Here is a 25,123-nt window from a genome sequence, read left to right on the forward strand (position 1 = left end):
GACTGTTGCTCTATCAAACTCACTGTGACTAGCAGTGGCAACTGAGGATTTCAGACAGGAGTATTTCCCAGCTCTACCTAGAGATAAGGATCCAACCTTTTTTGCATGCAAGGCATGTACTTCATCACTGAACTAGATATATTTGAGGCTTTCTTGTCTGGGTGGGAAAGAGGCTGTCAGGTCTTGAAAACAAGAGAGGATTGCGAGATTCTCACACGTGGATTTTCCTGGTGGTTTCTTTAGCTGAATCAGCAATCGTTGCTCATTTGACAGGCCCAAACTAAATTGCATCACTTCCTACGAGCAATCAGACATAGTGCATCTCCTTAAGGCATCTTACACATCCAACCACAGAGGCAGGAAACAGGAAATGTACATGTTCTGTACAGCTAAGGGAGAATGAAACAAACTTCGTACCTGATCACAGAGACGCCAACATGCAGAAACACAACTTTATGTTGCCTTTATTTCTGTTGCTCAGCGAAAGACCTGCTTGCTGTGGTAAGTAGAAGTAACATGCTCTCTGCATTGTTAAGGAGAACTAACGATAGAGGCACGTTTTATGCTTGAGGCTATGGAACTGTTTTGAAGTGTCACACCCAGAAAATCTGGTCCCTGCAAAGGCTGTCTGTACAAACTTGCACTCTGTCTTGTAGCTCTTCTTCCAACAGTTTGCTGTCTTTTCTTTCCATGGATCCGTCTTGAGCTACAGATCTGAGGTGTGTTGAGATGTGCGTGAAGCCTTTGTTTTTGAGTCATTGCTGGTTCTGCCGTGTGAGTTTTTGTGTATTTTTTTTTTAAGTCCTGTGCTTCTAAGACTGCAGTCCTGTGCACACTTGGCATGAGCACAACTAGACTCAGTGGGTCTTTTCTCTAAGAAGACAGGCAAGGACTGCCTTGTAATATCGGTATTTTATGGGCAAATAAATCCACACTCTCATTGTTGTCGCGATAGCTGAATGTATCAAATTACTGGGTAGTAAGCTCCTAGAAATATTGAGCATGTGGTGCTGTTTAAGATAGTGTCAGCCCCAGACAATTTGTTTTTGTAGGGCGGCACAGCAAAAAACGTGTTTTGGGGTGTTCTTCTTCCCATGTAAAAATAATTGGGGGTGGAATCATTGTCCTAGTTTTATCTTCATATATTTGAGACCATTGGTGATTAAGTTTCAGTCAGAGCTGACACTCAAATTAATGGACCTAACTTGGTCATCTTCATTCATTTCAATGGATATACTCTAATAAATGGTTGACTACTATTTAAAGTGTCTAAACATGCACATTTTGTACAAGAGATACAGAGAGGGTAGAAGTTCTTTGTTTTTTCTTTTAATTGTAAAAGGGTTGTCTAAGCTTGCTGCACCTAAATCCAGCAAATTTACCTCAAAAGCAGAAGTCCCATTTGCTGATATTCATAACTGGTTTTGAAGAAAGTGAAAAAGTTTTTCCACAAAGGTTTGGGTTACCACAAGCCTGAGAGTTCCTGTATTTGCTTTGTTTTTCTTTCATTGCTTTAAATTACCCAGTGAGTTTGTTCCTGCTTGTACTTTATAATAATATGAAAAGTGTTCATTCCACCTTCTGTGGGCGTCCTCCCTAGTGTCTGAACTGCAACTGTACCTGACCTGAAGATGGTGGGATAAAATATGAAGAGTGACTTAGCGAGTTATTGAGGGATTCTATTATTCATATAATCTAAATCTTGGTAAAACCCTAGACTGGTAAAGCTAGGTTTCAGACAGGAAGAATTTAGTCACAGGCAAATTTTTAATAAAAGCTGAGGTTGGTAGAGAAGAAAAAAGTCTGCAAGCTCCACAGAGATTGAAGAAAATTGTTGCCACAGGAGAATGGCAGTTCGACTGCCCACCAGCTATGGTAAGCTATAAACTATGACTTATTCTGCACAAGGAAATTGTGCCTGCATTGGTCCTCATTGCTGCTCCCTGCTTGCACAGGGGGAAGAGGAGAAGAGGGTGAAGAAAGAGCTGTGAGTGGAGAGGGGCCTTTTCTCCATCCTTTGCCCCCCCCATTGAAAATTCAACAATCCTGCTGCACCTGGAACTGGGTGCAGAGAGAGCAGCTGAAAGGGAAACAGCTGTGGGCAGCCTGAGGAAGTGCCATGCACCTTGAGCCTAAAAAAGCAAGGCTAGAGTGAGATGCTAGGGCAGGGGTCAGCAAACATTTTCAGCAGGGGGCCGGTCCACTGTCCCTCAGACCTTGTGGGGGGCTGGACTATATTTTTGGGGGGGAAATATGAACGAATTTCTATGCCCCACAAATAACCCAGAGATGCATTTTAAATAAAAGGGCACATTCTACTCATGTAAAAACACGCTGATTCCCAGACCGTCCGCAGGCCGGATTTAGAAGGCGATTGGGCGAGATCCGGTCCCTGGGCCTTAGTTTGCTTACCCATGGGCTAGGGTGATGTTCACTGTTTCTAGGAACTCTTCTCACTGTGAGACTTCTGTGGGTCAACTGAGTTTGTTTGGAGGCTGGAACAGAACCCAGACCCAGAGGCTGAGAAAGAGGGTGTGTCAGAAGGCAAAGGAATTGATATTGATTTCTATATATTAGTAAGTTTCTATTAATATAATTTTTATCTGTAACTGTGTAATTTGTAATACTTTAAGTTTCCTGTTGTTTCCTGTACACCACTTCAATATATATTTAATATTTTAAGCAGTACTGTATAGAAATTAAATAATCAACCAATAATCAAGGAGCGTCTCCACCGCCATTGCTCAGCCTGAGGTCCAGCTCTGAGGGCCTTCTGGCAGTTCCCTCACTGCGAGAAGTGAGGTTACAGGGAACCAGGCAGAGGGCCTTCTCAGTGGTGGCACCCGCCCTGTGGAAACCCCCCCCCCCAACAGATGTCAAGGAAATAAACAACTACTTGACTTTTAGAAGACATCTGAAGGCAACCCTGTTTAGGGAAGTTTTTAATGTTTGATGTTTTATTGTGTTTTTAATATTATGTTGGGAGGCACCCAGAGTGGCTGGGGAAACCCAGCCAGATGGGCAGGGTATGTATGTACCCCTGACCATCAGGTCCAGTCACAGACGACTCTGGGGTTGTGGTGCTCATCTCGCTTTACTGGCCGAGGGAGCCGGCGTATAGGTAAAGGTAAAGGGACCCCTGACCATCAGGTCCAGTCACAGACGACTCTGGGGTTGTGGTGCTCATCTCGCTTTACTGGCTGAGGGAGCCGGCGTTCAGCTTCCGGGTCATGTGGCCAGCATGACTAAGCTGCTTCTGGTGAACCAGAGCAGTGCATGGAAACACAGTTTACCTTCCTGCCAGAGTGGTACCTATTTATCTACTTGCACTTTGATGTGCTTTTGAACTGCTAGGTTGGCAGGAGCAGGGACCGAACAACGGAAGCTCACCCTGTTGCGGGGATTCGAACTGCTGACCTTCTGAACGGCAAGCCCCAGGGTCTGTGGTTTAATCCACAGCGCCACCCACGTCCCTTATGTATGTATGTATGTATGTATGCATGAATGAATGAATGAATGAATACTGGTAATCACTGGGAGGAAACAAATCACAATCCCTGATTTTGTGTTATGTCTGAACCAGGGATCGTGGTTTGTTTCGCTCCCAACATACCACAACCTCAGGCAAGGTTTGTTTGTGGCTTAACCAACTGTGGTTATTGGAGCAAAACAAGCCACAATCCTGAGTTAGAATGCAATGCTAGGCCAGGGATCGTGCTTTGTCTGCTCCCAGTAAAAATGGGAAAGATCAAGGAGGAGCAAAGTAGGGGCAGTTTGCTTGTGTGTGGTAAGCCATGGTTTATGACATGGGTGGAGTACCCTTTTGGCCTGGGTGAGACCACCATTTGTCTCCCCTTACCCTAGAGATGTGGGGGTCACCCGTCTGTAAACCATCAAATGACTCATAGGTGGACACATCCACCTGTCATAGAAGAACCACAGGGTGGGGAGTCTCCTTTGCCATAGGGAACTCTCTGGATTTTACCTCCCAATGCTAATCATGTAGCATTTGCAAAGCAGTCCATAAGAGAGACGTCATCTGTTAAGAACTTTGGGTGTATTAATGTTTTGACTGCCGCCATTTCTTGCAACAGCTTGAGACGTTAAGCTTCTGAACTTTTAAAAATCTCTAAGGAAGTTCTTGCGAAAGGCAACTTCCGAAGAAGAATGAAAGTCTGAAGCGGCTTCTTGCTCAGACAAGTTTCAAGGAAGAGAAACCCAAATATTTTAAAGCATATTAACTTGAAGTATAAATCAAATGCTAGCTTAGGCCTCTGGACAAAATATATGAGCATTTTAGATAGAAATGGCTTTCGAGAAACGAAAGCAGATTTCTCATTGTGAAATAGCCAAGTGCTGGATAAAACTCACCCACAAGCTGGCTTGTTGACGACAGGCTCGGAAAACGTTCCTGGTTTTGGCAGCATTGCTTGCCTTGTCTCCGTATCAAATTTCCAACGATTATTAAAATAATACCATTGTTTGGATCCTCTCCAATACCTGATCATGATTAAAGACTGAATTGAAAACACAAGACTCCTCAGGTGTTTGAACCCTTTGACACTCATAAGAATGTCAGAAGAACCCTCCTCGCTGGATCAGACCAAAGTCCTGTTATTTACACTAATGTGTGCATTTATATGCACACTTTACCCTGATACATGCATTTATGTACATGTGGCTTGGCTGGAGAACCGCATTGCAATGTTCAAAGAAAGTGTGAATGTTAAAGGATGGCTGTGTTTCTGTTCACATCTTGTTTCAGAGAGTGAGAATTTTTTAAGCTCAATCTTAAAATCCAAACTGAATCAAATTTCTCCCCATCCTCATTCACTTCAAGCTGAGTTAGAATATATTTAATGAGGCTTAGGAGCCTGAAGAAAATAGTAATAATTTCTCAAGACAGGCCACACCTTTGAGTCAACTCTCTAGGAACTGACTCCTGAGTCCTAGTTGTTTCTCTTCAAGGGCCTACATGCCAGATAGTTGGTTGATAATGCATATATCACACATTCTGTCTCGGATCCTCCTAACTGAGCCCAAATTGTAGCCTAATCTCACAAATGCTTACTTGTATGAAAGTTTCATTAACTTAAAAAAGTAAAGGGACCCCTGACCATTAGGTCCAGTCATGGCCGACTCTGGGGTTGCAGCGCTCATCTCGCTTTATTGGCAGAGGGAGCCGGCGTACAGCTTCCGGGTCATGTGGCCAGCATGACTAAGCCGCTTCTGGCAAACCAGAGCAGTGCACGGAAATGCCGTTTACCTTCCCGCCAGAGCGGTACCTGTTTATCTACTTGCGCTTTAGATGCGCTTTCGAACTGCTAGGTTGGCAGGAGCTGGGACTGAGCAACAGGAGCTCACCCCGTCGCGGGGATTCAAACTGCTGACCTTCTGATCGGCAAGTCCTAGTCTCTGTGGTTTAACCCACAGCGCCACTCATGTCCCCTTTCATTAACTTAAATTGTCCTTAATTCCGGGCATATATGCTTAGCATAACCTCTAACTTGGGAACTGTTTCATAAGAATGGTTGCAGTACTCTATCAAGAGTTTTTTTTTAATTGTTCAGCCCCCCCCCCCATTTTAATGTTTATATCAAACGTGCAACTGCCCTACTTTTCCTTCTGTGAATGGAACTGAATCCTGGATATGGTGTGGGTGGGGTGGGAAAATGGAAATCACATTTCCTTCCTTAGGTATTTCTTGGGGGGCAACCAGTTTGAAAACTGGAGACAGGAGGGATGGTGGGAGTGGGGGAAGCCTGCCAAAGTTCAGACAAATAGTTCCATGGACTTTTGTTCTGGAAATTTTACCTTAGTTAATAAAACACCAACAAGTGGAAAACTCACAGTTTTTCCTTCCGCTTACCTGCTCTCCCTACATGAAAGTGTCCTTTGTGAAGAAAAAAAGAGAGTGTTATGATTTTAATTGTGTGGGTTTTTTAAAGGAAAAATAATGATTGGGAATGAAACGGGCCACCTCAGTAGTCAAACTCCACCGCTTACACCCTGCTCTCACATCCAAAACTCAGAGGAGAATGATGACCCACATGTTGACTTAAACATCACGCCCCCAAATTCCTGAAGCTAAACCCATCCATCAAAACTAAATACCCACCCCAGCTCTCTCCCCCTTCTCCTTTACAGCTCCTCCTATCTCGAACTCACATTTTCAGTTCCCTGTGTTACTTTAGAAAAGGGGGGGACGCTCCCCTGAGGACACATTCTGCCATGTCTATTAAGACACATGCCAATAAAAAGGAGGATTAGGAGAGGCAACAAATTCTCCTTTAGTTGGGAACACTCTTAATGGGAGGAAATGGAAGAACAGCTTTTCTCTTCTTAAATAAGTTGTTTCTGGCATAGCTAGAACAAAATATTTGTGTGACATTCCCCTTTTGAAGTTACTTTAATACAAACATAATATTGCAGGGCATCCCACAGCAACTGTAGTGATTTCCTTTCCTTTTAAGAACAAAAACGCTGTTTGAATCGATACAGTTTTACAAGTAATTTAAAAAGAGAGAAAATGGCATTTGCTTACCTACCTGCTCATGTGATTCAGCCCTTCATAGATTTTAGAGAGGTGGTTTCTTCAGGTAACAGATTTTTGGGTATGGGGGTCTTGAAAGGGCAGCAAATCGTTACCTTATTAGTTACCGGGTAATTATTCTTGTATTTGTACTCTCAGGGAGCGGCCTTTGTAGGATTTTTTTTGGGGGGGATACCATTTGCCATTCAATCCTAGGCAGCAAAATGTATTGGGTTTGGCCTCCTCAGGGAAATCTGTCATCTCAAGGGTATTTTATTACCAGTCAATCAATGCGATTTTCATTTCACCTGACTGCCATAACCTTAAAGCACACACCAACATGCTAGTTTGTCTTCTTCTTCCCTGGAAGTACTTGGCGTAACCTTTTATAGCTATTCTGTAAGACCAGTGTCTATTCAGCTTTCCACAAGGGCAAGAGTAGTCAACATGAAGTCCTCCAGATGCTGTGGACTACCTGCAACTCACAGCATGCCTACCACTGGCCTTGCTAGCTGAGGCTGATAGGTGCAGGACCAGCCCAAGACATTTTGCTACCCAAAGTGAAATAGACAATGGCACCCCTCCCATTCCATGTTCAAATGCTGACCAGGTTAGCATTTGACTTTCACTTCAACACTGGTGATGAGGCAGAGTCCTCCACATACCTGAGGGCAGTGGCCTAGCTTAGGGGGCAGGCCCCATGGTTCACAGAGCTCTGTGTACTTTCTGCCCATCAACACCTGTTGTTTGAGGTCAGTGTCTCACTCTATCTAGTGGTAGGATTGGCCCTGGGTGCAAGTTGTAATCCACCACACCACTGGCTACCTCTGCTGCAGAGAGTTCATGCCGGCATCTGTATAAGCGGATTTGCTGAATGCTACTACGATGAATCTTCCTAGAGAAGACCCTGATGTTGGGAAAGATGGAGGGCACAAGGAGAAGGGGACAACAGAGGACGAGATGGTTGGACAGTGTTCTCGAAGCTACCAGCATGAGTTTGACCAAACTGCGGGAGGCAGTAGAAGACAGGAGTGCCTGGAGTGCTCTGGTCCATGGGGTCACAAAGAGTCGGACACGACTAAACAACAACTATGATGAATCCTCCAGCTAAAATTCTGTAGTGCACTTTCAGTGAAATGTCCCTTTCATACTTTTTGGTGACCCCATTTGACACAATGACATCTCTGTCCAGTAAAGATGGGGAAAGGTACTAGCATAGGCATGTGGATTGCAGACTTCTGAGATATTTGACTGCAATATTGGTATGTTACATAGCCAACTGTTGCTTATTTTTATCTCTCGTCCCCATCCCTCCCTAGGAGTCTGGCAGCACAACTGGGAGAGTGAAATGGCTTAGACTGAAGTTATTTTGGGAGCAATTAATTTATAAAGCGTCTGAAGTATGTGCTGCTCTCAAAGGCAGGAACAAATATTTACATCTCACCAACCGTAACATCAAGCTTTCGGAATGCCTTCTGAATTTGATACCGGGGGGAGAATGATCTATTATCACCGCCTTTTTATTGGTCAATGCATGTGTGCATATAAAAAAGATTTGCCTTTCCATTCAGTAAGAGAACTCGCTTTCTCAAGGGCGCCAGGTCTCAAATTTGGATCACTTCACTGTGCTCTTTGCCATGACTCCAAGATCACTTTCTGGAGTAGCCACAGCTAATTCAGAAGCCACCTGTTTGTAGTCGGGATGTTCATTCCTCAATAGAGATGTTAATTCCTTTTAATAATGAATGGATAATGAATGAATGAGCATAATTGATTTCTTCATTGTCATGTGAATAAATGAATGGGAAATACATAGTAATCCATCATATCTGAATGAAAAACAAAATTAAGGGAAATTTGTTCCTTTAGTTTGCGCATTTTTACTTTCCTTTAAAGTGTGGTCCCTTTGTCTAATCTGTCTGAAATTTGGCTAGTCTGGTGCCTGAGGATGGAGAAGGGGTGTTGTTGTTTGTGATGGTAATAAAATCAGGGATCCACAAACGTTGGCTAGGCTCCCTTGCCAGCCATTATTTGTGGTAACTACCAGCCTTCTCCCATGCATCCTCTGGCATTCACAGAGAACTTGCGAGAGAAACAGAGTCTGTTCTTATTTGTGTGGGTTATGGAGAGGATAAGGAAGAATGGAAATCTTTCCTGCTGTTTGGAAAGGAATCCTGCTATTTCTTACCTGATTGGGGGAAATGCAATGGAAATGAGATCTGCAGGGCAGGGATTTGTGTGGTACTCGATGGTCGGATCACCAGAGGGCAGTTGCCCGTGGTGAATTGACAAGCGGATTTGTTGATTCCTAAGTAGAATGCAAGCAAATGTCTTATCCCTTAGATAGAAAATACAGAAGTTACAAGCAGCAGAAAACAGGTGGTGTTTTCATTACAATCACTGAAAACAACTGAACAGATGCAATTCTGACAAATAGAAACTAAAATGAAACTTTAAAATGAAAAACAAACAGTGCTTTGTCTCACACACCTCTCATTTTTAATGTGTGTTTCATTGTACTTATTTAACTGAGGTTTCCCCAGCCATTCGCTTGCCATCCTTCCAGATACAGCTGTATACCTAAAGCTCAGTACAGCACCTCAACTTTATTCTGCTTTTGAGATTTAGGATTTTTTTAAAAAAATATTTTGTTCCTTTTTGTTCCAAACAGCTGTATAGGTTTGGGGCTGTTCTGTGCTGCATCTTCAGTATACCTTGTTTGGAAGAACGCGTTTTTCGTTGTGAGCGTATCACGCTGTAAATATTTGTTCATAATTTTTTGTGTGAATTGAATACTATGTACGATTGTATAATAGTAGCTTTCATAAAGCAAACCATAAATATACTGCCTTTTCTTACCAAAAAACCCCAACAAATCAACTTTATTTTCCTAAATGCTTTGTAGTGATTTGCAAACTCAGTGCTCCACTACAATGCCCTGATTCTAGATTTACAACACACTGGGTTTAACAAATCTCTGTGGAAACCATTATAGATCCAAAGGACACAGTCATGAGTTGTTATGTAATCAGAAGAGTTGAGTCACAAGGGAAATGCCAAGTCTAAGGTCCCATTGCCATTAACAGTTTTTGAGCGGCCATGCCGCCAAGGATGCTTCTTGAGTACCTCATCAGAAAATAAATGGATTTTTTTAAAGAAGCTGATTTGCTAAAAAAAAATATCAGTTCCAGTTATCCAGACAAAAGTGATATATACTTGTCCCCCCCCCCACACACACACCCTGGGCCAGATTAAGACATTTAGAAACCCTAAGCACTTAAAAGATTTTTGGGGCCCCATAGATATATTCAAAATATAAACAATAATAAACCGTAAAATAAAATGTTATGTTTTTGATATGAAACAAAACCTACAGTAAGATAGAAAATACTGTTTATTTTTTATACAGTGGTGCCTCGCAAGACGAAATTAATTCGTTCCGCGAGTTTTGTCGTCTTGCGGTTTTTTTCGTCTTGCGAAGCACGGTGTCGGAAAAGTTTTGGAAAAGCTTCAAAAATCACCAAAGTCTTTAAAAACCTCAAAAAAGGCTACCACACCGAGTGCTATGAGTTGCTCCTCGAAGTCAAGTCGCAACTGTATTAACGGTTTTAAGAAAAAGGAAACAAACTTGCAAGACGTTTCCGTCTTGCGAAGCAAGTCCATAGGGAAAATCGTCTTGCGAAGCAACTCAAAAAACCAAAAACCCTTTCGTTTTGTGAGTTTTCCGTCTTGCGAGGCATTCGTCTTGCGAGGTACCACTGTACTTTCACTTTATTTATATTTGAGGGGAAAAGTTCTCCTACTCTTTTTGATGGAAAAATTATGTGGTGACCCCTTCCCTTGATACCCTAAGCATGTGCTCATTTTGCTTAATGGTTAACCCAGCCCTGTTTCCCCCCATTTGGCAGGCTCTACAACAGCACCGGCAGATGAAGAATATTCAGGGCATGGCTTGACATCACCTGTTACCACAGAAGTACCTGTACTGAATACACTGGGATCACCTACACCTGTTATGATTTTGACAACTAGTGACCAGGGTGTGCAAACTTCCGCTACATCCACAGAAGCAGAGAATTCGGAAATGGAAACCACGGCCTCTGCAGAAATGGAAGACCTACATCCTGCTTTGATATACGGAGTCCCGGCTGCTCTGCTTCTAGTCCTGATTGTTTTGCTGGTTGTCTTCATTGTAAGACGTCGGAAGCAGAAACCACCCAAGCAAGGTAGATATTAAAGTTTCTTGGGTGATGTGTGAAGGACCATATTAGATTATATATATATGGAGGAGCAGGATTGCCAGCTTGGCCCCGTGACCGTGGGTGCCCAGTGTCATGGGTTCTATGCAGTGTGCATGGCCTGGACACTGAAATTTGTGGGTGCCCGGCCCCTTCATGGGGAATTTTGTGGGTGTTTGGGCACTCAGGGCCCCAGGGAGCTGGCACCTATGCAGAGGAGACAACTGGATATCACATGGTAAATGTCTGAATTGGATTTAACTCTTGAATTAGGTCTAACTTTAGTTTAGGAGGTGGCGCTGTGGGTTAAACCACAGAGCCTAGGACTTGCCGATCAGAAGGTCGGCGGTTCGAATCCCCGTGACGGGGTGAGCTCCTGTTGCTCAGTCCCTGCTCCTGCCAACCTAGCAGTTCGAAAGCACATCAAAGTGCAAATAGATAAATAGGTACCACTCCGGCGGGAAGGTAAACGGTGTTTCTGTGCGCTGCTCTGGTTCCCCAGAAGCAGCTTGGTCATGCTGGCCACATGACCTGGAAGCTGTCTGCGGACAAACGGCGGCTCCCTCGGCCAATAAAGCGAGATGAGCGCCGCAACCCCAGAGTCGGTCACAACTGGACCTAATGGTCAGGGGTCCCTTTACCTTTTTACTGTGTATGAGCTGAAATCGCTAAGTTTATTTCTAATCTAAATCGCTAAGTTTATTTCTAACTACTCAGGACAGAAAAAATATGCATCTGCTCTCTGTGAGAGTCAGTGAACAACTGAAACAAAGAAACAGGAAACCAGTAACGTCAACATCCATCTCCCGTCTCCCATGAGACTTCCAACAGTCTGGAATGTAGACAGAGTCTTGTGACTCCAAAAACTACACCGTGGCATAAACAGAAATCCAACATATGGGGATTTCAGCAGCTGGCCTGCTTCTAACCTCTGGCCATTGGGTTGAAGGTTAAGATTGGATCCTATGCTCATACAATTGCATGTGTATATAATGCATGATAACAATATTCTCTCAGGTTACCTGTGGGGTGACATATATTTTGTTGCAAATCAGTCCAGGGTGGCATTCTGTGTGATTCCTCGCAGCCCCCAAAACAAAAGAGAATACATTTTCTATTCACTGTGATAGGGAATAGACCCAGGAGGCAAAGCTCATGGTCTGGAAGGAAGGGAAGATGATTTCTGCAGCCTATACTTGAGCACTGGGATTTTGAGCCCTCGGTGCCTCGTATATTCCATGCTGCTGAACAGTGTTGTTGAAAACCAGGCACATTTCTGAATTCCTCAGGAGACTATTATTTGGCTAAACACAATTCCAGTGCAAACAAGAAATCCCACTTAACCTGGTCTGACTGTGCTTCTTAGTCCCCACTGCTTATCTCTCTTGTCCAGGACAGTTATAATGGGATTTTCTTGGCTTTTCGGCTCTTTCTCAAGGGTGTTTGGCCATAGATAATTCCCCTTGCCATTTTTCTTATACTTGCCCTTATACTTACTACAGTATTGGATTTATGCCTCTCCAGTAAAGAAAGAGGAGGAAATAAGGCTGCCTCAAAAATTAATTTTATTCTTCACATTTCCCCTCACAAAGGTCTTCCAGGATAAACGTGGCAATTGCACCTACCGCTTGCTAAGATCCAAACATGCTGCAGGAGAATCATGGGATTGTGATGTCTTTAATCCGCCAGCTAGAAGGATAATGCAATCCAGGAAACGACATGTTTCCCTTGACAATGATTCTGCTTATGATGCAATGGAAAGGGGAAACGGGCAGAGCCTTTAGAAAATATACAGTGAAATATAAAGGGCTGGTAACAGTGGGAGAAGCTTGAAGATGGTGATTGGACATGCACAGATTCAAATATTTAAAATATACAAGCAGTGGTTTAATAGTCTGATGGCTAATGAAGCTTATGAGTATTGGTATATAAACATACAGGGCAACTGTCTACAGGCATATTTTCAGTTGCAACACCATGAATTCTTGGCATTGGTTTTTGGTTGTGTGTTTTTCTCCTGCTTGTGATACTTTGGCTGAGTGTGCACCATATCCTTAAAGCACAGTCTAGGCACCCCCACCCCAAAGAATCATGGGAACTGTAGTTTGTTAAGGCTGCTGGGAGCTCCATGAGGGTTAAACATCAGTTCCTAGGATGGGGGGCAGTGGGTTGCAGTGGCATAGCATGGGGGGCCCACCCGGGCACAAAAATTGTTAGGGGTGCAAAATTTCAACACCTGGTGCTGTCTCAATAGAGCTACATGCTTCCGTTGCTGAGCTCCGTTGAAAACAGCTTCTCCATAGAACCAGGAAGTGATCTTCCCAGATAACAGAGCAGCTCTTCTTTTTTTATCTCTGTGGCTGCAATCTCCTGGGTGATGCAGACACATTAGGGTGACTCAAACCCTGCAATGCACACCTAGATTAAGGAACAGGGTAATTGAGTACATTCTCAACCCAGAAATTTGTTTTCAGTACCGAAACTAAACTCGCAATCCCCATGCAAAAAATGCATTTCTAGTTTCTCTGCCCCCACCCCAGCTTTCTTCATTCAGCGGGGGGGGGGGGATCTTTCCTTGTTTTTCAAATTATTTTTGCTTTTTTTCTTAAAAAAATGTTTAGGCGTACTCTCATTTTGACTCAATAAAATCACTGGGAAATGAAATGAAGCCGCTATCGGAGGTGGTAACAATGAAATTGACCAATCACCACGCTAGATTCCAACTCCTACTTCACACATTAAACGCTCTCTTCCATCTGAGACTCAGGAAACACCGTGACAGGAAATTAGGCCGCCATTGGCGGTAGCAACAGAACTGATGATTCACCGTGCTAGAGAAGAAACTAATTTTTTCCCCATTTCTTCTCCCGTTAGATTCACAAAATATTTAGGGGTATGCATACCCCCAGAAAAAGCACTGTGTATTACTCAGAAATCTACTATTAGAACCCGATCTACTTTTCCCACCAATGACTGAGGCTGCAATCCTATACAGTCCGTTCAACTTCCAAAAACATTCGAAAACCAAGGCGGAGCTTCCAATTGGCTGCAGGAGTTTCCTGCACTCAATCAGAAGCCATGGAAGCCACATTGGACGTTCAGCTTCCAAAAAAGTTTGCAAACCGGAACACTCACTTCTGGATTTGCGGTGTTTGGGAGCCAAAACATTTGAGTCACAAGGCATTTGAGAACCAAGGTACGACTGTACATGCTTTCATGGGACTGGATCCCATAGAACACAGCTGTTATGGTCCGAGCCTCAAGCAATAGCCAGAATTCTCAGATGGAGGAGAACTGAAGTGGTCAAGTCCATGACTACCATACCACTGGCTGAAGAACACAGTTGGGTTCCTCATCCTGAACCTGAGTCTGGCAGACAGGAACTTGCTGCACCAGGACTGCTAGAACACTCACCCCTCCCTGAACCCAATTCACCCAAGAAGCCAAGCTCTTCTTGCTCCACAACACCTGTTCAACAGTACAGGGAGCAACCCCAGAGGAGAATGCACTCATTTGTACACCAGGGAATTTTGTCAGACTGAGGGCTGCTTTCCTTTGTAGCCAACTTCCTGGGGGCAATGTATCAGTGGTGGGCAGGGCCTGAAGCAATAGTGGGCAGAGCAATTCTACACACATGCCCCATCAGTACCCTCCATCCAGGAAAGCAAGAGGCATTATTGGAGTTTAAGGACACATTCTAACCAGATAAGAACACCCAAGGAGGATAGTAGGCAGGGTTCGAGATGAGTGCGGCCTGGGAAGAAGTTGGGGCCTGTGGAGCCAGATTGTGGCCCTCCAGGCATTCCATCAGCCTCTGGGCCTGAGGTTTCCTGTTCCTGTTTTAAGTAGCCACACTCCTCAGGTAGCAGGCAGTGGAGTCTAGGAAGAGTAATCTGGACAGAGTGGTCCATTCACCTTCTACTTCCATTGGAACAAGTGGCTCACTGAGAGCTCTCCGAGGTCCTGCTGCTCCAGGCTGCCTTGTGGAGTACCCCCGCCACACCCCAGGAGCTTTTGCTTGAGGTCAGGTCAAGCTGTGAATTATTTGTCATACCAACTGTGAATCATTTGTACTGACGAAAGATGCAGCCTATATAGCATATTTTTGGGGTGGAACTTTCAGCAGAACTTGAGGCATTGTGGAGACGGCATGGTTAAGTCTGTGGTCCAACCCATCAATGTTTCTGCTGGGAAAAGTGAATCAGTGCCTACATCCTTCCCCCTGTCCTTTCCTCCCTCCTATACCTTGCTAGGTATAAAAGACACATTTCCTTTCAGTTGTTCAGAAGACAGTTTCCTCCTTTAAAAATACCACATCCTAACCTCCAATGGATGTGGTTTCCCCTCTTATTCCATCTGGTGTTTCATCCACCTGCATCTCTCCTGGCAATTACTCTTTCCTTGGTTTATTTTCCTTCGTTGCTCTGTGCTCTCAAATGCCTTTCTCTCCAGGTTTTAGGTGTTTGTGTGTGTTTGCGTTTTCATCTTGCCCCTTATCTGTAATCTGCTACAGTCTCTGTTCGTAAACAGGTGCACTGCACATGTACAGCATTAGGCTGTGTGGAAGTAAACAATTTTTATCACAGTTGCTGACTTCTCATTATGTTGCTTTCACTGTTGGAACCTGTTAGCCTCAAGAAATTCATTGCTTCCAGTCTCCTGTTCACCGCTAGACTCTGATTTGAATATTAATGCAGCTTGGCTGTAGTCAACATCTTAAATTTACCTCAGCTACTAATTTCAACTTGGGCTTAATATCCATTTTACTGCATTTTACTTTCTAGCTGCCTCCAAGTTCATATGTTTTTCTTTCCTCCTCCTCCTCCTCCTCCTCCTCCTCCTCCTCCTCCTCCTCCTCCTCCTCCTCCTCCTCCTTCTTCTTCTTCTTCTTCTTCTTGGCTTTGTGCATAATAATTATTCAGGAAGGTAAAGGATGTAATTCTGGCCCAATTTGCCTCATACTATTTCTCAACCTTGTGCCCTCCGGGTATTTTGGATTGAAAAGCCTCTGACATCACAAATCAACAAAGCAAGAATGGATAACCAAGGGAAAGGGGGAAGGGAATGGAGTATAGCTGGGTTGAATCTTGAGCAGGAGCATTCTACTTTGCAATATTTAATTGCCAGCCCACAGTGCATCTCTCTATCTCTTTTTTAAATGAATCATTTACTTCTTTCTGAAATGCATTTCATTTTATTTCAGAGGAACTAGCAAGTGAAAGCTGTAAAAGGTAAGACTGCTTCCTGTTCATATCAACAGTTGTGGAACTGTTCTCATGGCCTAGGGCCACATAGACTCTTCAGTATGACAGAACCACATCTAAATTTTTTTAAAATGGCTATCATCTTTAGGCGATGTCCCCCATATTGCAACAATGGGATCTACTGAACTAGTAGTTTATTGTATTAGCTTTATTCCAGATTTAGTAACATTTATTGATTCAACAGCTCACACAATGATGCTCTTTTCTAAATTAAGCACACCGACAGCTAAATACTTAAATACAGCCTAACACATGGATTGATTTTAAAATGGTATTAAAAATATCTGTCTAACAATTCTAAACTGCATGGTCCAAAATATGTTTTTGTTTTCTTACTCAGTCCTATTTTTGAAGAAGACACACCCTCTGTAATGGAAATAGAGATGGAAGAGCTTGATAAATGGATGAGCAGCTTAAAACGAAATAGTATGTATTGATCTCATTCTACTCTTGGACCTTTTTCTTTTCTAACAAGCCCATCTCTTCCCAGCGTCTTTGCCTAAGTTCTCTAAAATGCATTTAAGTCTATAATCTGAAATACTAAAATAGTAGCAGACGATAACTGCTCTTTAAATATTGAGGGGATTGAAAAATAGATGTGTGTCCCTTTAAGGTGATGTAGTTTTTATTTCAAAGCCTAAATATTTGTAGCCATTTCAATATAGCAAGTGGCTTCTCTGAGAGTGGTGTGTGTTTTAGTATTAAGGAGTGTTTTTTGGCATTAATTTGCGACATGCTTCACCACTATTGACTCATGGCTCCTAGCACTTTTTATTCACTGCCGTCTCCAGGATCATCTTACAGGCGTGTTGCTATGACCACATCGTTTCCTCCTTGCAGTCTTTTTAGGTTTGCTATCTACTCCTCCATTACCTGGAATGAAATCATTGTTTTCTCCACAAGCAGATGGCTAGTTGTGATTATTGTCCAATCTGGAAGAGAGCTGGGCATATCCAATTATTCTTAAACCTATGTCTCCTGGCTTCTTATTCCAATCTGCATGCTTGTTTGCCTCAAACACTGTATATTAAATCAAGCTTCTTGGCACAGGGAATGTGGTATCAATATCTTATTCCAAGAGGTTTGCAAAACATAGCTGCTGGGGGGGGGAGACATAAAAACCAGAGAAAGGGCTGAAATACATGTAGACACCAAGGTACCCAGACCACAGATAGTGCCATAAAGTTACTTCGGTCTAGTGGATAGAATAGTACAAGTAGAAACTTGGGCCCAAGGTTGCTTCCAGATGACCTGTTTATTCAGCATTCGTCCTGATTGGTTTCCACAATGTTTGCGGGAAGGTGATACAATGTCAACTGCTTATTGAACATTCATCCTGAGTTGCTTGCAGGGAGATTATATGACATCTCATCAAGCAGTTGCTATCCCACAGTTTCCACTGCATTTTCCTCTTACTTTCCATTGATAAAAGTCTGTTTTTTCCTGGGGTGGGGGAGTGGGTTTGTTCTGCAAGAGCTCCACTTTAATTGTACAGCCTGAATTTGCTGACATGCCACTGTATTCCACCTGGAAAGAGTGACAGTATGGAAGCACCCTATGTTCCTGCTCAGAAAGGACTCACTAGGTGATCACGGTCAAGTTGCTCCCTTAGAGCCTCAATACCCTGATAACAGAGGATCGTCTCACCAAGCTGCTGAAAAGACCTTGCATACCTAGGCCCTGGTTCAAAGAGTGTGCAAAAGGGGAAAACTGTGCACAATGACACAAATATTGAGTATGGCAAGTCACCTACATCCACATCAGAACCTCCTCCCCTTTCACTCTATGCCTGTTACTTGACATTACAGGGACCTCTTCTACACTCATATGGCTTTGGTAATCTACATAGGATAGTAGCTATTTTCTTGAGATCTGATCTCCGTAGATTATTAGAGGTGCTCTATGTGCAACAAGATCCGATATGTACCTTTGCAAGGTAAAGGAGTGGATTGGAATAACCTCAAGGCTATTATGGTTGCTATTGTTGTTAACGTAAAGTGAGTAATATGCTCACTGTTCGGACTGGTGAAACCCTATGTCCTACAGACATTTTTTGGGGGTCACAGCTTGATTTGATGTTTGAATCGCTAATAATTTCTGTAAGCATGTATATCACTTTTGTGCGTAGCTATTAACAACAAGTAGTGATATGAATCCTCCCTGCCCACCAAAAAAAAACTGTTCTGTTTCCCCCAAATTCTTTTGGAGATAATGGGGGAGAGGATTTCTTAACCCCCTCAAAAAATCCTTCACATAGCTTAAGACTACTATTTTTTCCAAGTCATGCTTCTTGAAGAAGGGACTGTAAAGTCCCATACAATTAAACACAGATGCCTTATGTCCAACTTGTAAGGCCTCCAGGTAAGCAAATTGGTAGGCATACCTTGCCTGCTGATCAAGTGACTTTGGGAAAGCATTACATATCCATAATATGTAGATGAGGGGCCTACCCAGTGGGCCTTCAGATGTTGCTGGACTTCAGCTCCCACCATCACTCACTGTTGGCCATGCTGGCTGGGGCTGATGGGAGCTGTAGTCCAACATCTGGAGGACCACAGGTTAGCAACCCCTGCTCTGGTCTATACCTTTACAGATTTGTGCAATACTATGGAAATACTATCAACTAACAGCAACATTAGAGTGAAGAGCCCTGGTGCTTAAATCTCTAGCACCAGATAGGAGAAGTTTATTGGTGTGAACATGGGCATCCTCCTTAGACTAGGCACCTATGCTTAGTTCACATTTAATTTGGCATCAGTGGGTTTGGCGCTCTGTCCTTTGCCTGACACAGTAAGCTGCAGTGAGCCTGACATTACAGTACCTGGCAGAAGACACAGAGCCTGCCTTTAAAAGTGAAGCCCTGACCTTGCTAGGGGTCTTCAAAGTTTGCCACTACTCGATGGGTGCTACCCAGCAACAGCATGAAAAGGACAACAGCACACAAACTCACCAGCTGGAGTAATCCAGCAGAATAACAGACGTGACATAAACAATTGTATGATGGGCAATTTATTATTATCTCTCTTATTTTTAGCTTGTGACAAAGGCAAGGTGCTAGAAATGGGTGCTCTGCGCATATATATATATAATATAAATAAAACAAAGGTTACTATGGCTTCTGACTTATCCACAAGGGTTTTAAATGGGCTAATGGTTGCAGACATAATAATAAAAATAAAAAATGATGTCCAGGTCCTGGAGGAGTCTACAGTGCAGTCATTGCTATTCAAATTGAACAGACGTTCACAAAATTCCCCAGGCTAATAGTTTCACTGTCTCCAATCTTTTCTTAGCTGAATGTGAATATTTGCCTTCCGTGAAAGAAGAAAAAGACTGCAATGCCAGCCCAAGGTACTTGCGATTCTCCAATTACACTTCTGAAAGGGACACTGTCAGCTTCAATAGATCCAAAATTGAACAATGGTCTCTTCTTCTTTGCAGATGACCCTGAAATCTATTTTGCTTATCAACATTACTCTGTTGTTTGAGGCACAGGATAGATTTGCTAACCCACTTCTGCCCCACCACTGAGAGATGGGGTTTTATTAGTCTCGTTGGCGAGATGGATGCGGAACTTCATTTTGTGAACTGTCCGCTGCTAATTCAATATATCTTTTTGGAAGGGATTATTCCTTAGATGGAGTTGTGTTTCTGTCCAGCTCACTGGTTCTATACATGCTGAGTGGCTAGTATAATAAGAAAATTCAACGATGTAGCTGATATATGTGTTGAAGGTACAAAGACATTTTGTGGTTGCATTTTAAACAGACGATTAGCCACTGTTTTAGTAATTAGGTAAAGGTAAAGGGACCCCTGACCATTAGGTCCAGTCATGACCGACTCTGGGGTTGCGGTGCTCATCTCACTTTATTGGCTGAGGGAGCCGGTGTACAGCTTCTGGATCATGTGGCCAGCATGACTAAGCTGCTTCTGGCGAACCAGAGCAGCGCACGGAAACGCCGTTTACCTTCCCACCGGAGCGGTACCTATTTATCTACTTGAACTTTGATGTGCTTTCAAACTGCTAGGTTGGCAGGAGAAGGGACTGAGCAATGGGAGCTCACCCCATCGCGGGGATTCAAACCACTGACCTTCTGATCGGCAAGCCCTAGGCTCTGTGGTTTAACCCACAGCGCCACCCTCGTCCCGGTCTAGTAATTGTGAACTACAAAAAAGAAAAAGAAAATTAACACAATGAATGCACTTTCCAAAGCACATTTCACCCCCAGTTTCTTCTTGAATATATCCTAGAATTTGCCTTTTGGTTGCCCCTTTACCTCTCACAAGCCACAAACATTAAGGGGAAGGGCTATAGTTGAGTGGGATAACATCTGCTTCCCATGCAGAAGTCCCTGGTTCATTCCCCAGCATTTTCAGGTAGGGCTGGGAGCATATTCAGTCTGAAACCCCAGAAAGCCACTGCTACTCAGTGTAAGACAATACTGAACTAGAGAGACTAGTGTTGTGACTCAGGTTCCTATGCTTTCAATGTTTGTTTTTAGGGTGGCAGAAAATTTCCATGTTTGGGTGGCGGCGGGTGGGGAGAAGGGCAATATTTGAAATCACACGCCTCTGCTGCATTTCCAAGATGCTGGAATAAAACGTTGAATGGTCGCTCTCGAAAACTGGCTGTGTAAATCAGTGGTGAGCAAACTTCAGGCTTGAGGGATCTCCTTTATTTTGACAGGAGCCACTGAGGTCCACCAACCAGAGCCAGTACAAAATAGCAGCAGGGGACAGAGCCTCCTGTTTTGTGGGAGGAGGCACAGCAATTGCCTACCGCACCTCATAAACATCTTGAGTTACTACAGATTAGGGATTCTAAACAGAAACCTCTAAAGCTAGTCTGTGGGGCTGCAGTAAGTCATGGTCAAAGGAAACCAAGAAATGCTAATATTTTACAGGTGAGGAACATAGAAAGGGCGTTACTTGAAGATTTTACTTGCTATTGTTAGACCACTGGAAGTCAGAAAGCTTTTTACTGTGACTCACACAGAGATCTGCCAGTAGATCCTAATCTACTCTTCACCCATCCCTTCTGTAAATAAAAGAGCAGCGTGGATTTCTGGGAGGGAGGGGAGGAGAAAGAATCACTGGGACCACTAGGTGGCTCTGCTTTATTATGAATCATGGCAATAGTGTAGGCTTGTGCCCTTTATGATATGCTACTTGAAATTAGATATGTTTTGCTAAGGGAAAAGGCATAGAGAGCTTCAGGTGACAACGAACACCCCTGAGAGAATTAAAGCGTGAGATGCGAGAACAAAGGTGTCTAATCAAGTGCCCTGAGGACACTTCTGTGGACGTTTCCTCCAGGGTAATTTGCTGCAGTTCAGTGTAAGCAGTCAGCAGATTTTCTTCACTCAGATAGGCTGGATTGTAGCAACCAATCAGTAAGATTGGGGAAGTAGGGATCTGCCAGCAAAGGTTATCAAACCATTACCGTCTCACCCAATTGATTCTGTGGTGGGATTGAATTTTTGGATTGTTCTGGTTTGTGGGACCTACTTTTGCATTTTACAAGAATGCGCCCCCCTCCGAGGTTATCCAGATGCAGAATAATGACTCAGGGAAGCAAAGCTGGGTGCAACATGGTGGTTCATAAGTGTGACTTGTGATGGAAACCGTTCGACCCCCCCCCCCCCATCTTGCTGTGTGCACCAGACTGGAATGCTCCTCCTTATCTTCTTGTTTAACCACTCGCCCCAACTGGTGAGTGAGGCATCCCAGGCGTGTAGGCCAATTGCCTGGGAGTGGTGGCACCAAAGCAACTGTTACAGACAGTGAAATCGTGAGGACCAAAAAGGCAGAAAGGGACCTGTGGTATAAAGAAAGCAAGGAATGGTAGATAAAGTGCTGGAAGGAAGCTGGCAAGAAAAGATCATCAGTCACTCAGCACATGAAATCAAAGACTTTGCAGGCAATAGATTCTTGAAGGAAATCCCATGCTAATTACATTGCACCACAGATCCACAGAGATTGTGGGTTTTGAGCTGGCCCATAATCAATCTTGGTTTCTTCTGGTTATCAGCAAGGGAAGAGATCAGAGATTGGCAACAACAACAACAACCTCACAACAGATCAGGATATGGGGGATTTCTTTCATTGTGCCAACGTATGTTGCAAAGAGAGTGTGTAAACATTCGAATTTCAGTTCAGTCTTAACCTAATCATAACACTTTTGCAGAAAATTAACAGCCTTTTAATTCAGTACGATACTAGGTTCTGTGTAACTCAGACATTTGAATGCTTGATGCTAGTCCAATAGTAACACGTGCTCTTTCTCATTCTATACACACCGTGTGGCAATGGAACACTCTAGGTCAGTGTTTCCCAACCACTGTTCTGCGGCACACTAGTGTGCCGCGAGATGTTGCCTGGTGTGCCGCGAGATGTTGCCTGGAGGGAGGCAGGCGAGTCGGGCAGCGAGAGGCGGGGCGGCGGCGGCGAGGAGAGGCCGCCCAGCGTGGGGCTCTCGCCGTCTGCCTGCCTGGCTGCCTGCGAGCTCGGCGGGCAGCGCCTCCGTCCGCAGCGCCCGCCTCGCGGCTCTCATTCCCTGCCCCTGCCAAAGCTCACCCAGCCAAGCCGCGCTCTCCTTCCTGCCTCGCTTTGCTGCCTCCTCCCCCCCCACCCCCAAAGCTTGGAGGTTCCCCGGCAAGGGGGAGGGAAAAAATTGAAACTTACACTTTCGTGCGTCCCTCCCGGCGTGACGCTGCGCGCTGACGTCACGGGGCTGTAATGGTGGTGTGCCTCGAGATTTTTTTCATCAAACAAGTGTGCCTTTGCCCAAAAAAGGTTGGGAAACACTGCTCTAGGTCAGGGGTTTAATAGTTTTAAAATAAAAAATGTGAAGGGCAGGGGGCCTAGGGGGGCCAAGAGGGTATATGAAGGCACCCTTGGGTGTCACACTGGGGATCCCAGGTCTAAGGAAGAACTGACCACATTTTTAAAAAAACAACCACCTAATTGTGTGTGTTAGGAAAGTACAATGTTCAAATGTGGAAACACCTGCTAATTATTTTATTAAACAATGTTTACACAGTGACTGCGAATCTTGAAATCAAGAAGGCATTGTATGGATTGAAGTAAGAAACAGCAAACCTTATAATTCCTGAGATCTGGGGTGATCTGGATTTGAGTTTCCTTCACCTGAAACAGTCAAGGATGCTAATGCATTTGTCCTTCCCTGCTGCTTCTGTTCCTCATCATGATGACATCAGTTCTGCAAAGCAAAGGTCCTGGGGAAAAAATTCTGCTGTGAAATTCACAAGGAATAGGAAGAGTGCAATCCTCTTTCAGACATTTCCCGGAGCAATTCATTCCCGCCCCCCTTGATCAATCACGTTATGGTATTATTTTGTAAGGTTGCCCATTACACTAATGTTTTTTTATGTACAAAGGACACTGTGTCCTTGGTTCTGAATTTCTTTGCTCCTGTGTGTTTAAATCACAGTTCTGAAATACAATCCAAGGAACTGGCATTTAATTTTCTTTCTGGTAATGATGGTGATACCTCACACAGATTTGAACAGATGAGGGCAACAGAAACGGGCAATCATTCTATAAATGAATGTAGCATGGACATCATTTCAAACAACCAGGAGCTGTCAGAGGATTTGGGACAAGGAAATACTGCAAGATTTGAAAAGCTTGTATTGTGTCGATATGGATGATGTCATTATATGGTTGAGTCACTAGATGGTGCTGGACTGGTATGTGAAGCGAGCCAGGAGTTTCCTGTTACTGTTCTTTTTAAAGAGACATAATAAAGTTCTTTTCTAGCTTCCTAGTATGCCCTCTAAGTCTTCCATGACAGTGTTCTACTTTTGGTTTCATGGAGTCCAAACTTCTCTTGTAAATCTTAGGAGCAGGTTTATCCACCTTGTAATTACCTCCAATGGTGCTTGCCAGTCCTTCGGAGAAAGATAGTCTCTTGTCTTTACTTTCTTGAAAGCTGTTTTAAATTGTTTTTATTATTGTTTTTAAGGCTGTAACCTAGCCTGGGACCTTAAATAAATAATGCTTCAATGGTGGGATATTTCCTCCGAAATGCTACTTGCTTAGAAGAAATGTAGAGGATTGAACATAACTTTGGACATGCCAGAGCACAGGGGGGAAAGGTGGTGTCAAGATACCTGGGGTGAATCATTTTTACCTTTCCAAATGCCTTCTGCTCCTCCCTAGCTGACAGGAGTGCTAACTTGGCCCCACGACTGTGGGTGCTGTGATAGGAATTTTATGGTTTTAGATATATAGTAATGTTCATAACTGCACATACATAGATCAGTACAGGAAGGCCAACGTGGAACCATTTTGATTCCTAAACTGACCAAATCCTTTCTCTGCAAGGTTAAAAATGGAAAAGCCTCCCCATTGTCTCTTCCTTTAATCTGTGTTTGAATAAGGTGTGAGCCTGTGACCTGGCCCAGGAAATAAGTATTTTAGCATTACAAAAGAATGGCCAGGCTCCCCAGAAAATCCAATCAAGGAACCTGCTAGACAGGAGATAAACAAGGAGAAGAGAAAAACAACATTTAAATTTCTGTGATGTAGGTGGGATGTATCTGAGGGGTGGTCTTAGGTTACACCCCTTTTGTGATGTATGCATAATGTTTCTGGGGGTGGTCCTGATCTAGAGAAGGGGAATTTCAAAAGTCTTTATAAGGCCTTGCAGGCCATTGTTCTGGGTCCTCTTCCTCTCCTGCGTGTGAGGGGAGTACCCTGTTGCAACAGATCAATAAAGATCAAGCTTACTAGCTGCTTTGCTTCTCAATATTCTCTGGTTGGCCTCTGTTATTTTCTCCTACCAATAGGGAACCTATGTAAGGACTCTATATGGGCTCTTGGATACCCCATAAGGGAAAAGGGCATATTTTTATTTACAACAGATGGCGACCACGCACGAAGGGACTTTTGGTTACCCGGATTCTGGAAACGAGGAAGGACTGGTTATCCAGCGCGCACCAGGCAGTTTGCCAGGAGGAATAACCAGTCTTCCATCGGTCCCAGGGTCTGGCAATAACTTGGAGTTTCAGCGGGGCTAACCAGAGGAAGCAAATCTTGATCAGGCCGGCCTTAAACAACCAGTC

At 43.8% G+C, this 25,123-nt stretch overlaps 1 protein-coding gene across 1 annotated transcript; it reads left to right on the forward strand.

Annotated features, from left to right (window-relative positions):
• Nucleotides 1-226: 226 nt before the first annotated feature.
• TMEM154 (transmembrane protein 154) lies at nucleotides 227-23,823 on the forward strand. Its single transcript, XM_081208480.1, has 6 exons — nucleotides 227-501; nucleotides 10,441-10,758; nucleotides 15,974-16,001; nucleotides 16,375-16,460; nucleotides 19,328-19,385; nucleotides 23,077-23,823. Exons 1-6 carry the CDS (start codon nucleotides 438-440, stop codon nucleotides 23,090-23,092), a joined length of 570 nt encoding a protein of 189 aa, XP_081064606.1. The 5' UTR covers nucleotides 227-437; the 3' UTR covers nucleotides 23,093-23,823.
• Nucleotides 23,824-25,123: the final 1,300 nt, after the last annotated feature.

Source organism: Podarcis bocagei, assembly GCF_964188305.1.
Source record: "Podarcis bocagei genome assembly, chromosome: 9".
NCBI classification, from domain to species: Eukaryota; Metazoa; Chordata; class Lepidosauria; order Squamata; family Lacertidae; genus Podarcis; species Podarcis bocagei.

Excerpts from the sequence above, each read along its gene's own strand:
- TMEM154 (XM_081208480.1), top strand. The coding sequence starts at position 438 with ATGCAGAAACACAACTTTATGTTGCCTTTATTTCTGTTGCTCAGCGAA. Across the intron at positions 502-10,440 it reads CGAAAGACCTGCTTGCTGTG|GCTCTACAACAGCACCGGCA; the intron begins GTAAGTAGAAGT and ends CCCATTTGGCAG. Across the intron at positions 16,461-19,327 it reads GAGCAGCTTAAAACGAAATA|CTGAATGTGAATATTTGCCT; the intron begins GTATGTATTGAT and ends ATCTTTTCTTAG.